The 16479-nt window shown below is 37.1% G+C and overlaps 1 protein-coding gene and 1 long non-coding RNA gene across 2 annotated transcripts; one reads left to right on the plus strand and one right to left on the minus strand.

Moving 5' to 3' along the window:
• Positions 1–1844: 1844 nt before the first annotated feature.
• Positions 1845–5394, minus strand: LOC120440487. The gene is made up of 6 exons (XM_039613127.1): positions 5294–5394; positions 3739–3838; positions 3180–3539; positions 2825–2893; positions 2577–2723; positions 1845–2093 (listed from the first exon to the last, which is right to left on the minus strand). The coding sequence occupies exons 2-6, from the start codon at positions 3835–3837 to the stop codon at positions 1869–1871; spliced, it is 900 nt and encodes a 299-aa protein (XP_039469061.1). The 5' UTR covers position 3838; positions 5294–5394; the 3' UTR covers positions 1845–1868.
• Positions 5395–5737: 343 nt separating this feature from the next.
• LOC120440448 lies at positions 5738–12596 on the plus strand. The gene is made up of 3 exons (XR_005613259.1): positions 5738–5903; positions 8386–8465; positions 11847–12596. It is a non-coding gene; the product is annotated as an uncharacterized LOC120440448 (long non-coding RNA).
• Positions 12597–16479: the final 3883 nt, after the last annotated feature.

Below are 16479 nucleotides of genomic sequence, written 5' to 3' on the forward strand. Positions count from 1 at the left end.
AAACAATCGGTTTGAGTAAATCGGTTTGGCTGAGATTACAGTCAAACAGAAACCTGATTAAACAGAAGTGTGACATGATTGAGACATCAGTGACCTGATGTCTCCTCCTTGCTATATTTCAGATAGCAAGGAGGAGATGGCTGAGTTTATTAAACCCCACCAAGACAGCTGGTGTTGGGTCTGTCTAGCTCAGGTGCACCGCTGGAACGAGACAATTTAACTAGAGAGCAAAAGCATTGAACACCAAGTAGGCAAAGTTCCTTGTGCTACTCATGCATGAGGGAGACCTGCCTGGAGCCAAGTGCCGTTCCACCCACTTCACGTCTGTCAGACTCTCAGCCAGGTTCCCCATAGTACTCCTTTTATTGTGGTTACATGAATATGCATAGGTTCATCAACATATGATGTCTACATATGGGGGGGGGTGGGGGTTCCCTAAACCTGCTGGCCTGGAAGTCCAGCAGTTCATCTAAACAAAAGGCACTTAGACTTAAACAGATATAGGTGTGTTTGCTATACCATATATCAGTAAGAGCGGATATAACCTCTCTCCTGACCTTAAGTTGTGTGTGCATGCCAGAGTGCTCTGGGAGGCACACAGAGTCTCCACAGACTACTAAGGATCAAACCCCTACCAACATGACGTTGTTTATAAAACTCTAAGCATGTATGAGTAGATATTTATAAGCATAAATGACAATCCACTGTATAAACCTGACAGCTGGTGACACAAATCTGAAGGCTAGACCGTCCAATTTCACAGCCGCTCACTTCCGGCCTACCCACCCTTCGGAGGACCAATCCCACGTAAAGGTCGAGTCCTCAGAAGGATGCAGCATATGAATTTGGACACCCGAAATACCTCGATTTAGCAATACTATATTTAGTAGAAATGTTATGATTTAGTAGAAATATTATGATTTAGCAGAAATAGTATGATTTAGCAGGTGAGGATCAGCTGTGTTGGATCAAGGATACATCTCAAACATGCAGGATGCTAGCCCTTGAAGCTTGGAGATCTCAACTCCTGCTTTAATACATTGAGTATTGTTAGATAAATTCCTGGCCTTATTAATAAAATGTGAATACCTTGTTTAATCGATATCATATCCACCCAGAAGTCTTGACTTGATCATTTTGTCCTTCCTTAATTATTTGAATAAAACAGCAATTCAAGCATGAAAACAGCAAGAATGTTAAAATGAATAATGAAATTAATTTGTTGGCTTCTGCAAAGCTACCAAATGAAATATTGTTTATGAACTCGCCCCCTTTAATACATACAGAAAATACAATATTGAGCTTTGATCTTTGTTTCTAGGTGTGTTATTAATGTTTTCAAACTGTTTAAGAAAAACATATATAATCTTTCAGCCTTCTAAAAAATCACACATAAAAACAGTATTATATCATGTTGAACATACAGATAGGCAGTTGTTGGCCTACAGGAGGAGTGTTCTTTATGGAAGGTTTTAAGTGCTTAAAACGTCTCTTAAGCTCTGTACAGAGCATGCAATGTAACTGTACATTAGAGAGTGTTTTATAAACCATGTCTTCTGTTTCATTTAATAAACTTGAGACTGCTTTATGCATTTTCAGCTATTTATTAGATTTTGTCAGAATACAAAACACTTAGCATAAGAATGCGATTGAAACTATTTTAAACTTTTAAATATTGTTTAAACAAATGAACATAGCAACATGTAATAAAAAATTATTAATATATAAATAAAATATAAATGAAAACAATTTAATTCATTCTTTATAATATATCATTTTTCAAACTTGAACATTTTAGAAAATACAAACAAAACAAATGAACTACACACACACACACACACACACACACACACACATATGTAATTTATTTATTCTGGGTTTTTTTTTATGTCTACTATTTGTTTTCCTTTGATTTTTACAGCAACGGTGATTGTGGAATTCTCAAACTCCTCCTCGTAGGGCTTCCACATTTCCCCCTTGATGAAGAGGGTTTCTCCAGTTTCAAGGAGAACTTGTACTTGGGTGGACTGCAGTGACTCCTCTACAGTGGCCACCCCAACTATTGTTATTTCTGTACTTTCATTTTCCTTTGTCTGTCGATACACAAAAAGCACACACAAAAATATTCAACATGGTAATCACGTGTTGATGCATGCTTAATGATCCATGTAAGTAAATCCCAAAAGGTTGATTCTGTTTATCTGGACGTAGCATTTTCAAGTGGGAGAAACGTTTCGTCACTCATCCAGGTGACTTTTTCAGTCTCTTTTACCCAATCTTTTAAACAGTACATTGCATAATGACTGAAACTAGCCCACTGAAGGAACAATAGGCTGGGAGGTCAGTTCATGGGTAAATAATATACAAATTGTCATGGGCACTGATCAAAGAACACAGAAACCTGCAGTCCGCTGAGACTGAAGAAGTCACTTTGATGAGTGATGAAACATTTCTCCCACTTGAAAATGCTATGTCCAGATGAACAGAGTCAATCTTTTGGACCACCTATAATTCTAAACATTTTGGTAAATGACATTGCTATTACATGTTGGTACTACCATATGGCTTCTTCATACCTCAATCTTTGTGTAGGAAGTCGACTGGAGCTGTACTCCATACGCAGAGCGGTGCACTTTGACGTGGGAGATCTTTATTTGATCTCCCACGTGAACATCAACAATTGACGCCTCCCTCCACAAGGAGACCGTCATGGTGTGCCCATCCTGAAATCACAAAAATTACAGAATGAAAGATTTATTCATTAACTAATAGAAATATGCCTATTTTCACCATTTTCAATATTACACTTTAGTTGCACCATTACCTGCTTTAGGTGCAGCGTTCTTAACGGCGCCACTTGTTTCCCTGACAAAACTGTCCTCACTACCGAACACTGAAAATTCAATTAAAATATAATGTCAGTTATAGTGATTGCATAAATCTGTGTGTGTACATCTAGGTGCTTCTTTCTTGACTTAGTACATCTATTATTTTATTATTGTTGTTAATGATAAATCTACAACCATTTACAAAATAATAGTGGTTGATCTTGTTCTCACAATTTTGTGTTTGCTTGACAAAACAATAAATTTATTATTTTTACTTTTAAAGACAAAAAAGTAATGGTTTCTTTGAAAACCTAAAGCAATATCAATTCTGATGGAACCACAAATATTTACCTCCACAACCTCCCCTTCCACTGTCATGAGCCCTCCAGATGTTGGGCTCATCTTTAGTTGCGTTGCAGGGGAAGGTGGCTCCAGAAGCTCCTCCGCCTTTGTAAAGAGGGCGTCTGAGACAGGTAGGGTAGGAGCTTTAAAAAACTGCATCCTTGCCGTGACGTTGATGAGATAAGGGGGAGCTTGCCCCCTTAGCTCGTGTCCCCTCATCATGTAGGACATGTTCTGTTGTACTTTGGGGGAGAACTCTTCAAATAAAGTTATCTTTACCACTGATTTTCCATCAGTGATTGCTGCAACTTTATTTTTTTTTGTTGAAAGTGGTTTGACCCCTCCATCCTGGACATCCCAGGTGATCACCTGATAAATACATAAATAAAGAAATGTATTTCTATGATCTTACTCCATAGCCACATTCATACATGTGAAAGTCTACATCATATCATTATTGGGGTTTTCTCTGTATTTATTATTGTACAATCTACTGTACAATATAAAGCACCTTAAAGCGACTGTTGTTGTGATTTGATGCTATATAAATAAAATTGAATTGAATCACCTTTAGCTGTTCACAACATTTTAACACCCGGATGTGAATGGGTGGGGGCCGGAAGTATGGCGTCTCAGGCCGGTTATTGATTAATTTCATTAAGGCCATTCTGAAAAAAAGAGCAAAAGAAACACATTAACAGGTTCATACATTTCTGACGGATCCAATTCTGATAGAATACAGTAACACCTGTTGCTTTTCTGTCGTCTCTTCACATTTTGATATAAAACAAACACATCATGAACTTCCTCAACCCTAAGTGTGTTTCTGAGGTTCCTGCTTGATATTTACATACCCGAAAACATTTCAATATTTCTGTGAAAACACAAATTATCTTTACAAAATGTTGGTCTGAAAATTAGTTTTACGCTTATGAGCCTTCATAAAATACATACAAATATTACAGCACATGTAAGACTATCCAATTCACTCTGGATGAAACACAGAAAAAAAGAATCACAATTTTCTTTTCCCCATTTAATTTTTTTCAGATAATAATTAAAATAATTATTAATTAAAATAATACTTGAAAAGAGGTTTCAGTGGACAATAGAAAACAATGAAACATCATAGGAAGATTATCTGAAAAAGGATCCATGCTCCTGAAGTGAAAAACAGCAACATTACAGATATCTTACTGAAGACCTAGCCAAAGATTGCCTGCCTGCCTGCCTGCCCCCCTCCCCCAACACACACAAACACAAACAAAGTGCACCTGCTTGGTCTCTGTGGCTCCCCTTTTTGAACATTTGAGCCATTAGAATTATAGAATTACAGTCCCTGCTTTTTAGGTCAGTCCCGCCCTCCTTAACTGGACAGAAAATGGCCATTTTTGACCAGAAACAGCTCTGTGGGAGATGACCACCAGCCTTTGCACCACGCAGTGGAAACATTGGGGCTGAATAGATTTCTACTGTTTCATATATATTCCTGTCAACTATTCCTCCTGTCTGCTATGAATATTGTCTTCTGGCACAGTACTATTTCATGACAATACAGGGCTAGGAATACAATAAATACTTAGCTGTACTCCTATTGGTTACTCAGGTGTTGGATAGAGTAACTGGGAAAGTAATTTGCTTGCAAAGTTTGGAGGCGGTTGCCAGGGCAGAGTGCCAGCCTTAAGCAATTTTTTCATACTAACAGCCCAAACTTAACGTCTTAAAGTTTATAAAACTGTTATAGATCTGGAAGATTTGTCTGATTCTGTAAGATCTTAATATTTCATAAAAAATAGATGCCATTTTCATGAATACATTCATTTTTTCAATTAAATATCCCTGAAACAATAAGTTCATCAAACTATGACACCTACAAATACATTGCTATCAATACTAAATGGGAATTTATCAAAAGTGATTTTTTTTCTTCGAGAGAAAAATGAAGATACACATATACAAAACATTCTTAGCCCGAACAAAAAGTCAGACCAAATTTTAGGGGTACTTTGACAGTCTTTATATTCACAGGAACTTCAGTGGCTAGATCTTTTATCTTTCACTATATTATAATGTGTTGTACATAGTATAAAGGCACTAAAAACGGCTGTAATATCAATACTTACGTTTCATGAAGTTCTTACTACCACAGAGAAAATTCGAAGAGCAGTGACCGTCACTGAAAGTTTCTTCAGAAAGACCAACAAAGGGACCGCTGGTCTTTTATGTTACAAATTGTGACGTAATCTGTTGCAACCCGCCTGATTGGCTAACTATGATTGTTGTTGATTTTGTGTTTATTTCAGATTTTTGTTGGTGATCAGACCCGATTCTTGTCTAATTTGAATTATGAAATTATCAGTACTGTTTTATAAGTCTCAAACTTAAAATTTAAAACGTTTAAAATTACTGGTGTTTTTTATTTTTTATGTAGTTATTTTTTTAAGTTTGATTCCTAAAGACCTGCATCTATTTTTTAGATTAGCTTTTATTTTGAAAGTGGCGATCTCTTTTCCTGGTGTCATGGGGAAGCACGCCTGATAGATCCACGTTACTGCTAGTCCCCTGGACAGAGTGCGGGAAATCAATGCGGTTCAAATAGGCTCATGGACGAAGGAGTGCTAATTCTCTCCAGATTTCACCCGAAGGTGCAGGTTTCAAGGCTGAACGCGGTGACTGAGCATCCTAACATTTCAAAATTCAAAGGTTCAAGCTTCAAGGTTTTACTTCAAAAGGGTAAGCTAAACTTGGTCATCACATGAGAGGAAAAGGTAAATGTATTTGCACCACCAGAGTTATGAAACAGAGAAATGTAACGATGTAAAAGCTATAGCATGGTCGGGGTTTTTGCTAGGTGAGCTTAGAGCCTCCTTAAAATCTGTCAGAATTATGTACAGACAGACTGCTTAATTCATATAAGCATTTATTTCAACATATATATGAAGAAATATGTCAAAGTTAGTATGACTTTAAATGTATCATGAACAACATTGATGTAAAGAAAATTTACCAAACTTTACTAAGTAATTTACCAAGTATAACTACAACTCCCAGAATGCACCTTACGAGGGAGCAGGTTGGGCCTGCTGCTCTGGCCAGTTTACCCATGGGGTTAGGGTTTACATGCCCCCCCCCAATAAAAAAACAAAAAAACAAAAAAAACGTAATAATATCACGGGTTCTTTTTTGGCAAAAATCCAATTCCATAGTAAAGAGACACAGCAGAGACTAGGGATGAAGATTTGTATGAGTTTGTAGTGAGCCATCTGCTGAGCAGGGAAATAGCAATACCGACATGTATGCACTGACGCTATTTGCAGTCCAGTTACAGTAAGAGAAGCTGCCTGAAAACAGAGCAGACTAAAGAGCTCAATGTGATTGTCCAGAGTTTGATCACTCAGTGTTTATGTTTTGTGATTATTAATATTCTTTGTTTTAATTCTTTTTCTGGTTACTTGTTGTTATTTGCAGTGTTTACGTGTTCTCTGTGCATTCCTTGTATTGTGCCTAGTTTTCTTGGTTCTATGTTCATGTTTCCTGTTTTACTTTGGAGAGTCTCGTGCCCCTGCTTCAATGTAATCTCTTATGCTTCCTCCTGGTCTCGTCTGATTAGTGTCAGCTGTGTCTCTCTTCTGTGTGGTATTTACACGTTTCCCTCTGTGTGTACATATAGTCTGTTTCCCAATTAAAAGACCGCACACTTGAAGTACGTGCACTACATGTACTACGTACGGTGCGTACTATGAGTACGAGAAGTGGGAAAGCGAGAGGCTTGTGAAATGGGACGGTCTAGCCTTCGTTGCGCCATTTAGGTTACCTAGCAACCATGATACTAACCGTTAGAAACGTTTCATACAGCTTTGTGTGACAGAAATAAAGGAGGAAAAATGTTTTTTTGGTTTTTCATTTTTGTCATGAGATCACTTTGATCAGTTGAGTATCTGAGGTTGAGACCACGGGACTGTAAAACATGATAGTTGGGCTTCATTTCTGTACTAAACAGTCATTTAAGGTTAGTTATTAAATAAAAATTAGTTAATGTTGTTCATGAGACTAAAGTCATCTCACTGTGGTAATGTAAATATAATATGTCTAATATTATATGTACTGTCAGATTATTATGAATATGATGTAACACTATAGATCAACTTACCTCAGAATATATAAAGCATATAAACAATTACAGCAACATGATGCAACAAACACAGCAGTGCTACTACCAAAATACTCAAAGCTTAATAGAAACAAACATTTATTTTAGCTCCATTCTGCTGCTGATACATACTTTAGGTTTCTGAACATGAAACTTGTTGCTGCCTTTCATAGTGTGTAACTTGAAGGCCCTGAGTACTTTCTCCCACACTGAAAACACTGGATGATAACATTATGTGAACATTACCTAATAAGACTGATTCAGGACAGACATTAGTGATGTTAAACTTTTCTAGCAGTCCTTCACAAACAGGGAACAGTCTGTCTTATTCTCTCCATCTGCCATCTGCTGGCTCTTCCTCCTCCTCTTCCTCACACACTGTGAGTTTGTCCTAGTGGATCATCAGGGGTGCAAAGCCTCACAGATGATGTGCAGCAGTGGGTCTGGGACACCCGTTGTCGCGTGGCGGTGACGTAATCACACTCAAAATGTGTACTTCAAGCGTGCGGTCTCTTAATTGGAACATAGCCATAGTGTGTGTACACCTCTGTCTCTCGTTAGATTGTCTGCGTTACTTCTACGTTCTCTGCTATGTATCAGCACCTGTGTTTTCTCTGCTGGACATCCCCTCTGAGTTACACGTTTCAGGCTTTCTAATGATGTTTCAGGTATAGCTTTCCCAGGAGTAGCTTTTGTTTTTTCTTTTTTGTCTCTTTCTCCTAATTCCACACACTTTGCCTCAGTAACTGTAACATTCAGATGACAACTACTATCCAATTATTTCTCTGATGCTTATGCAAGAAGAGCTTAATAAACTTAAAGCTAAAGACAGTAAAGCAGAGGTATAACTGTATGAGCTACAAAGTTTAAATGTTTTATCACAATCATAGTGTCCAGCTCACAAACAGCAGATGGTTTTAGCATTTCTCTGAAATATCAGATGTAACTAGTGATGCCACAGTAAAAATGAAATATTATTGAACGGTATAGAATCAGAGATGTTAGAATTTGCTTAAAATTCCTAAATGTTTTATTAAAAAAAATGTGCAACATTTTGTTTTTCAGATGTTTTTGCTGAATTGATCAAGACTGACTAAGAGTGTAAACATCGGGTAACTATGATGTTCAAGCCCTCTCAAGAACAGGTAAATAGTCATTTAGAGATTAAATTTGTCCCAGTTACTTTGCCATACTCTGTCTATAAAGCTTCACTTTTGTCACTCTCCCTGCCTCAAAAAGCTGAAGTAGAACTCTGCACCAGAACATTTTTGTGACTTTCTGGCTATGGTGTAATTGTTGGTCTTTTGTGAATTCTAAGTAGGTGATTACTGAAGGCATCAGGTGACCGGTGATATGTCAGAGCGACAGAGAGGAATATTTGTGACAAGTATCCAACATTTGAGGGGGGGGAATAGTTTCAAAGATGCATATTAAACAGGCAAGCTTTCATATTTAGAGGATAAAAACTATAACTTACTTTTGATCATTATTATGTGATTAAGTACTGTACTGTGTGCTTTTGAGGCCAAGCCACACAGGGTTTCTTAGCCTAGACTGGTGAGTATTTGAAATGTCAGCAATTCTTGATTGTGACACCTTTTATTATAGTTTTAACACTGATGAATCAGCTTTCTCAAATGAAGCAAATGTTTCATTTATCTACGTTAATAAGTAATGCTTAGTAGAGTCATCTTTGCTGAATCCAATGGTGAAACATGGAGAATTTCTCCTCTACTGCGAGTAGAGCTAGATTTGGTTAAAAACGATAAAAATAAGTATGGCATTTGACAAAATACTAAAGGCCTTTTGCTTTGCTTTTTGGAATGTTTGTATGATGTGCATTGATAACTTCCTTTTTTAACCAGTGTCAAACAATGTTGGTGTGACCAGTGTTGTCATCATCAGGGCAGGCCAGTACAGCAGGAAAAGTGAAATGGGCAGGCTGAGAGTTACAGTGGGATGCAAAATTTTGGGCAACCTTGTTAATATTCATTATTTTCCTGTATAAATTGTTGGTTGTTACAATGAAAAATGCCAGTTAAATATATCATACAGGAGACACACACAGTGATATTTGAGAAGTGAAATGAAGTTTTTTGGATTTACAGAAAGTGTGCAATATTTTTCAGACAAAATCAGGCAGGTGCATAAATTTGGGCACCACAAAAAAAGAAATGAAATCAATATTTATTAGATCTGCCTTTTGCAGAAATTACATCCTCTAAACGCTTCCTGTAGGTTCCAATGAGAGTCTGGATTGTGGTTGAAGGGAATTTGGACCATTCCTATTTACAAAACATCTCTCGTTCATTCAGGTTTGATGGCTTCCGAGCATGGACAGCTCTCTTTAACTCACACCACAGATTTTCAATAATATTCAGCTCTGGGTACTGAGATGCCCATTCCAGAACGTTGTACTTGTTCCTCTGCATGAATGCCTTAGTGGATTATGAGCAGCGTTTCAGGTCATTGTCTTGTTGAAAGATCCAGCCCCGGCGCAGCTTCAGCTTTGTCACTGATTCCTGGACATCACTGATTCTCCATAATCTGCTGACACTGAGTGGAATCCATGTGTCCCTGCACTGGCCACACAGCCCTACAGCGCGGTGGAACCACCACTATATTTTACTGTAGGCTGCAGGTGTTTTTCTTGGAATGCTGTGTTCTTTTTCCTCCATGCATAACACCCCTTGTTATGCCCAAATAACTCAATTTTAGTTTCATCAGTCCACAGCACCTTATTCCAGAATGAAGCTGGCTTGTCCAAATGTGCTTTAGCATATCTCAAGCGGCTCCATTTGTGTGGGCGTAGAAAATGCTTCCTCCGCTTAAATCTCTGCGACAGCTTTCTGTGTCCTTCCCCTAAACCATGATGGTGAACAGTCTTTATCTTCAAGTTATTTAAGAGTTGTTTTGAGACCCCCATGTTGCTACTCTCCAGAGAAAATTAAAAGAGGAGGGAAACTTACAATTGACCCCCTAAAATACTCTTTCTCATTATTGGATTCACCTGTGTATGTAGGTCAGAGGTCACTGAGCTTACCAAGCCAATTTGAGTTCCAATAATTAGTTCTCAAGGTTTTGGAATCAATAAAATGACAAAAGTGCCCAAATTTATGCAGCTGCCTGATTTTGTTTAAACAAATATCGCACATTTTGTGTAAATCCAATCAACTTCATTTCACTTATCAAATATCACTGGGTGTCTCCTATATGATATATTAAACTAACATTTTTTATTGTAACAATCAATGATTTATACAGGAAGATAATGACTATTAAGATAATAATAATAATAATAATGATAATAATAATAATAATGCATTGGATTTATATAGCGCTTTTCAAGGCACCCAAAGCGCTTTACAATGACATTATTCATTCACGCTCACATTCACACACTGGTGGAGGCAAGCTACGGTTGTAGCCACAGCTGCCCTGGGGCAGACTGACAGAAGCGAGGCTGCCATATCGCGCCATCGGCCCCTCTGGTCAACACCAGTAGGCCAGGATAAGATGATAAGATGACATTTATTAGTCCTATAGGTGGGAAATTTGTTTATTATTAAAAAGGTTATTAACAAGGTTGCCCAAACCTTTGCATCACACTGTAAGTTAGGGATGGGCTGGGTGTTCAGTTCTCACCTTTTCCTGTTTAGGGAGAGACATCAAGCCTCTCAGGGTAAGAAAGAACAGTAGAGCACTCGGCGATTATGACAAGTTGCCTTATTACCACTGTTTGTCTCACAACCAGTACCATTTTTTTCTCGAAGCCTAAAGCTCACCATATTGTTTTAATTAACCCTGCAGCAATGTGCTTTTTTTTTTCTTAACAAAATGGCACATAAGAAAAAGGTTTCATTTTGACACTTAAATTTATTCCCAGAAATAACTTTTAATACTCAGATAAATTTAATATCAGTTATTTGTACTCAAATGCTGTTTATTAAAATAATTTATATTTATATTAGAATGTTACTGTGAAAAAGGTATGCTTTTAAGGTACTGTACTCTGTAGGACACTAAGAAAGGACAGTGATCATATTCTGTTAGCCCTGGTAAATACTGCTTGTTCACAGAATTATCAATGACTTTGACTATAACTCCTGCTCCATCTTGAGCGCCATCATCTAACCCTGTTGCTAGCTGGTGGGTGGCTCTGCCCCTGGAAAAGTGTCTAGCCTTTGTCAGTATGTGTAAGACTGGCTTTCTATATGGTTTAATGCAGACAGAGCATCGGGACCCTGTTGTCCTTTTTTCTGATCAGTGCTGGTGTGTAGCTGGCAATGCAGTGTGTAAGCACACATTTGTTTTGCCCTTTCAAACAGTACATTTTTCAGAACGGAAGCTTCAGGTTGTATCTTCACACCTGCACCGAGACAGAGCAACAGTGGGACAAATACAAACAGCAGGAAGTGCTGAGATTCATATTCAGGACTAATTGACTTAATGTTCTTTTATAAAATGATATAAATAATATGTGTAAGTATTTATTTCTTTTATATTTGTTATTGCTATTTTTTTAGGGTTTGGAACCAGGGCCAGTTCCATGGAAGGACATGGTACATAAGATTGAGACAGCAAAAGGAGAACAGACAGCTGCCCAGGAATGGCATCAGCTCAACAACGCAGGGATCACATCTTCATCTTGTCATGTGAGGGGTGAAATTGTACAGAGAATGCTCTATTTTGAGACATATGTCAGAATACTGGAGAACAAGGAGAACAAAGTATTTGACACCATTATTGTGCCCACTATATCAGATGAACTATCTGATCTCCAAGTGAACTGTGTAACATAACTCAGTGAGATCCTTACCCAAGCTTTAACCAGGGGGTTGTTTTGATAATATTTATGAAGCAGACATCTGCACTGCCAGCAGTTGTCGGAGGGATAATGGTGTCAAAAATTTTGTTCTCCTTGATGCTTCTAATTGCTCTCTCCACAGATATCATTAGACGTGCAATGTTCTTTTGTGTGTGCAGTGAGATTTGTACTGTGAAAAATTTTATGCTAGTATTCTGACTTGGCATCATGGTTCCAGTCATCTCACGAGAGAGCCATATCCTAATTGCATTGACTAAGGTGGATAAATTTCATGATGTTCTGCCACTTTTTCATAGTTCAGCAACAGGTAGTTTAGGTAACTTCAGCTTGTTTAGCTTTTATTCAGTGTTTGTGTTAGAAATGTCATAAGTCTTATAAATAATCACATTTTTAACTAGATTACAATATTTTTGCTATTTGTACTGTTATTTTTCTTTTTCTGTGTGTGTGTGTGTGTGTGTGTGTGTGTATGACAGAGAGAGAGAGAAAGAGAGGGCGAGAGAGAGTTTTTATGGGAGCATCTTATTGTATGATTTTAATTTAATATATTTAGACTGGTTGACTGAATTTGATCCTATGTTTCTCTGTGCTTGTGTGTTTCCATATGTGTCCATATTTGTGATTGTGTGACTGTTATACTTGTTTTTGCTGATTTTTTTTTTCATTTAAGAATTACATTTGAGGGACCCTTAGCATGTTCAGGATTTCTTCAGCTGTTCATTTTTCTTTTGAAATTTTTCTATTTAAGTTATTACTATTGTGCTACGTCATAACATTTCTGCTGCTTTTCAGTATTTGTGCTAAATACAGCATTTCTGCTAAATCATACTATTTCTGCTATTTTATAAGATTTGTGCTAAATACAGCATTTCTGCTAAATCATACTATTTCTGCTATTTTATAAGATTTGTGCTAAATACAGCATTTTTGCTAAATCATACTGTTTCTGCCAAATACAGTATTTTTGATTAATTATAGTTTTTCTACCAAATCATAGTACAGTTTTACTGCTTTTTATATGGCTTCTAAGACAACCAATCATATGTTGTACTGTTTTTCTAAATCATAGTATTTCTGTAATGTTTAAGAATGTTTGGCTAAATATATTCTTTGTGTTATCTTATACTATTTCTCCTAAATTCTTGTATTTTTGAGAAGTTATCATGTTTCTGGTGAGTTACAACATTTCTGCTAAGTTCTGCTATGCTATTGTATTTCTGCCAGGTATTATGTTTCCTCTAAGATATTACAGTTCTGCTAAGTTACTACAGTTTAGCAAAGTTCCTTTGCTTCTGCAAAGTTTTTACAATTTATGCAACTTTTCAGCTTTTTCAGCTAGTTTCAGCAGACAGCTTCAGCGTTCCAGCATCCACACTGCATTTTCGCAGGAAATGCAAATTTTTCTAGTTATTCTAGTTGCCACTTTTTGCACTTTTTTTGGCACTTTTCTACTTCCACAATTTTCAGCCGATTTTCACCGTTCAAATTTTAAACTATTCTGCTATTTCTGCTAATGTGCGCTATGACTTTTGGTATTTTTAACTATTATACTTTTTAAAATATTAAGCTTTTTCCTTTAATTTGTCCCATTGAAATGAATGGGAAACTTCCATAATTCTGCTAAAACTTGCTTGTTTTTGAAACTTAACTACTTTTTCCTACTTTCACGCAGAACAACCATTCAAACTTTAAAATGTTCACAAATTATTGGGCTATTCATGAATGATTCAGCTTTTTCATATCTGTTACAGTTTTACTTTTATCCCTCTTAAAGTTTTGAGTTGCAAAATTGTGATTTTCAGAAAATACATGCGTTGTTATGGTTGCTATGCACTTGGCTTCCAGTGTGCCACTGTAGGTTTCATGAGTCTTCTCTTCATGTCCGAACAACTTCTTGCTACTTGCTCAATTTTCACTCAACTTCCACAAATTATACATCAAAACGTAGGCATTTTTGCTGGCTTTCCGAAAATGTCAACATCATTGTTGTGAGATTTATAGAATTTTGGCAAATCTCCTCAGACCAACACAAAGTCTGAAAACTCTCCATAGAAAGTCAATGGAGAGTTTGTTCAAAATCACCGCTTGATTTCTGTAATGAGAGGCATATTCGAATCGTCATATCTCCTTAACGAAGCGAAGTTAAAACATGAGGCTTGTCCCAGTATATCTTCAGACACTCCTGACGCTCACAATTCAAGAATTTTTTTCTCACCTATTACCGTTCTGAGATGAGTTACACTTGTTTGAGGGTAGGAAATTTGTCCTTCGCTCAGATTTCTTCAGATTTCAAACTCTGGAAATGAACCACTTTTTTCTCTCGTCATATCTTTTGATGGATTTCCACAGAGACCTGAAAATTTCCATGACTGTTCACCAAAGCCTGCTGTCTCTTACGGTGAAAGAATGATATCAATACTCCAAATAGATTTAGAGTTAGAAAGCGTTGTTTGAGGGCAAGTCAAGGCAGTTTTCGCTTGCCTCTACTCAGTTATGGTGCATTAGAAGTCAAATATCTTTAATAATTCATATTTTAATGATAAATTGTAAACACTTTAAGATTCCCCATCTCTTCTGAACAAAAGCGGTGTAAGAATGACCGTTCTAGCCCCCTACGGTTAGGAAATTATGGCCATTTGTTTGAGAGGAATCCTCACTATGAGAAATACACTGCAGAAATCCTGTCTCTCTCTGTGCTGAGTGTGTAAAACGGCTGCACCTGTTTTGGCGGGAAAAAGTACACAGGCTCTCTGATTGGTGGATTCAAATTTAGCAGCTCCCAGGCTGCTTGACTGACCTAGAAACTTGCTTGTCTCTGTGTGTGTGTGTGTGTGTGTGTGTGTGTGTGTGTGTGTGTGTGTGTGTGACAGAGAGAGAGAGAGAAAGGAGGCGAGAGAGAGTTTTTATGGGAGCATCTTATTGTATGATTTAAATTCAATATATTTAGACTGGTTGACTGAATTTGATCCTGTGTGTGTCTCTCTGTGCTTGTGTGTTTCCATATGTGTCCATATTTGTGATTGTGTGACTGTTATACTTTTTTTTGCTGATTTTTTTTTTTTCATTTAACAATTACATTTGAGGGACCCTTAGCATGTTCAGCATTTTTCAGCTGTTCATTTTGCTTTTCCAATTTTTCTGTTTAAGTTATTACTATTGTGCTGAATCATACTAATTCTGCTATTTTATAAGATTTGTGCTAAATATAGTATTTCTGCCAAATATAGTATTTCTGATTAATTATAGTTTTTCTACCAAATCATAGTACAGTATTTTTGCTTTTTATAGGATTTGTGCTTAATACAGTATTTCTGCTAAATGTAGTATTTATGCTTAATCATACTATTACTATATATTTCTGCCAGGTCCCCAGGCAGCCAATCCTCTGAGGACTGAGACATTCAAATTTACATATCAGGGCCTGCACGGCTTCCCAGCCAGCCAATCATATCTGAGGTCTGCCGTTTCTTCTCTCGTCATATCTCAGCGACGGATGTACAAAGAGCAATGAAAATCACTGTCAAAGTACACCAAAGTCCGCTGATTCACCCAGTACAAGAATTATGCTTCCAGTTCACCTAGTTTTTGAGTTACACGACATTTTGTAACTCCAAAAAACGGCGCTCCTTGCCTCTCACCGCGATCTAATTCTGACTGCTCATCACCCTGTTTTCCAGGCGCTCGTTCTCTTTCCCAGTGGCACAGTTTGTAATGACACAGGTCTGCAACCCAAAGGTCGTGGGTTCAATTCCACCTTGGTCAACATGTTTTTTTCCCTACAAATTAATACACTGTCACAGACCACTAATTCATATTGATCATTTATTACAATTCTGCAAACTTTTATGATTTTAGCAGCTTTTCTAATATTGACCTCAGATTCTTGTTAACACTCCATGGCACAAATACTGTTCCCTTTAGGCTCTGTCTATGTGTGTGTGTATCAATATTTCTCCCATTTTAAAGTATTACTCCTCTATAATTGTATTTCTGTTAAATCAAAGTACTTTTACTACATCTTAGTACTTCTGCTCAATCATAGTATTTTGCCAAATCATGGTTTTTGTGCCAAATCATAATATTTGTGTTATGTTATAGTATTACTACTAAGTGGAGGAATTTCTGTCATGTTCCAGTATATGTGCTGATTACAGTATTTCTGTATAATAGAATTTTGGCAAATCTCCTCAGACCAACACAAAGTCTGGAAACTCTGCATAGAAAGTCAATGGAGAGCTTGTTCACAATCACCGCTGGATTTCTCTAATGAGAGGCATTTTCAAATCGTCATATCTCCTTAACGCAGCGAAGTTAAGACATGAGGCTTGTGC

The sequence above is a fragment of the Oreochromis aureus genome, linkage group 6 (genome assembly GCF_013358895.1).
Source record: "Oreochromis aureus strain Israel breed Guangdong linkage group 6, ZZ_aureus, whole genome shotgun sequence".
NCBI classification, from domain to species: Eukaryota; Metazoa; Chordata; class Actinopteri; order Cichliformes; family Cichlidae; genus Oreochromis; species Oreochromis aureus.

Excerpts from the sequence above, each read along its gene's own strand:
- LOC120440487 (XM_039613127.1), bottom strand. The coding sequence starts at position 3,837 with ATGGCCTTAATGAAATTAATCAATAACCGGCCTGAGACGCCATACTTC. Across the intron at positions 2,894-3,179 it reads TGGAAGGGGAGGTTGTGGAG|TGTTCGGTAGTGAGGACAGT; the intron begins GTAAATATTTGT and ends TTGAATTTTCAG. Across the intron at positions 2,724-2,824 it reads GAACGCTGCACCTAAAGCAG|GATGGGCACACCATGACGGT; the intron begins GTAATGGTGCAA and ends TTGTGATTTCAG.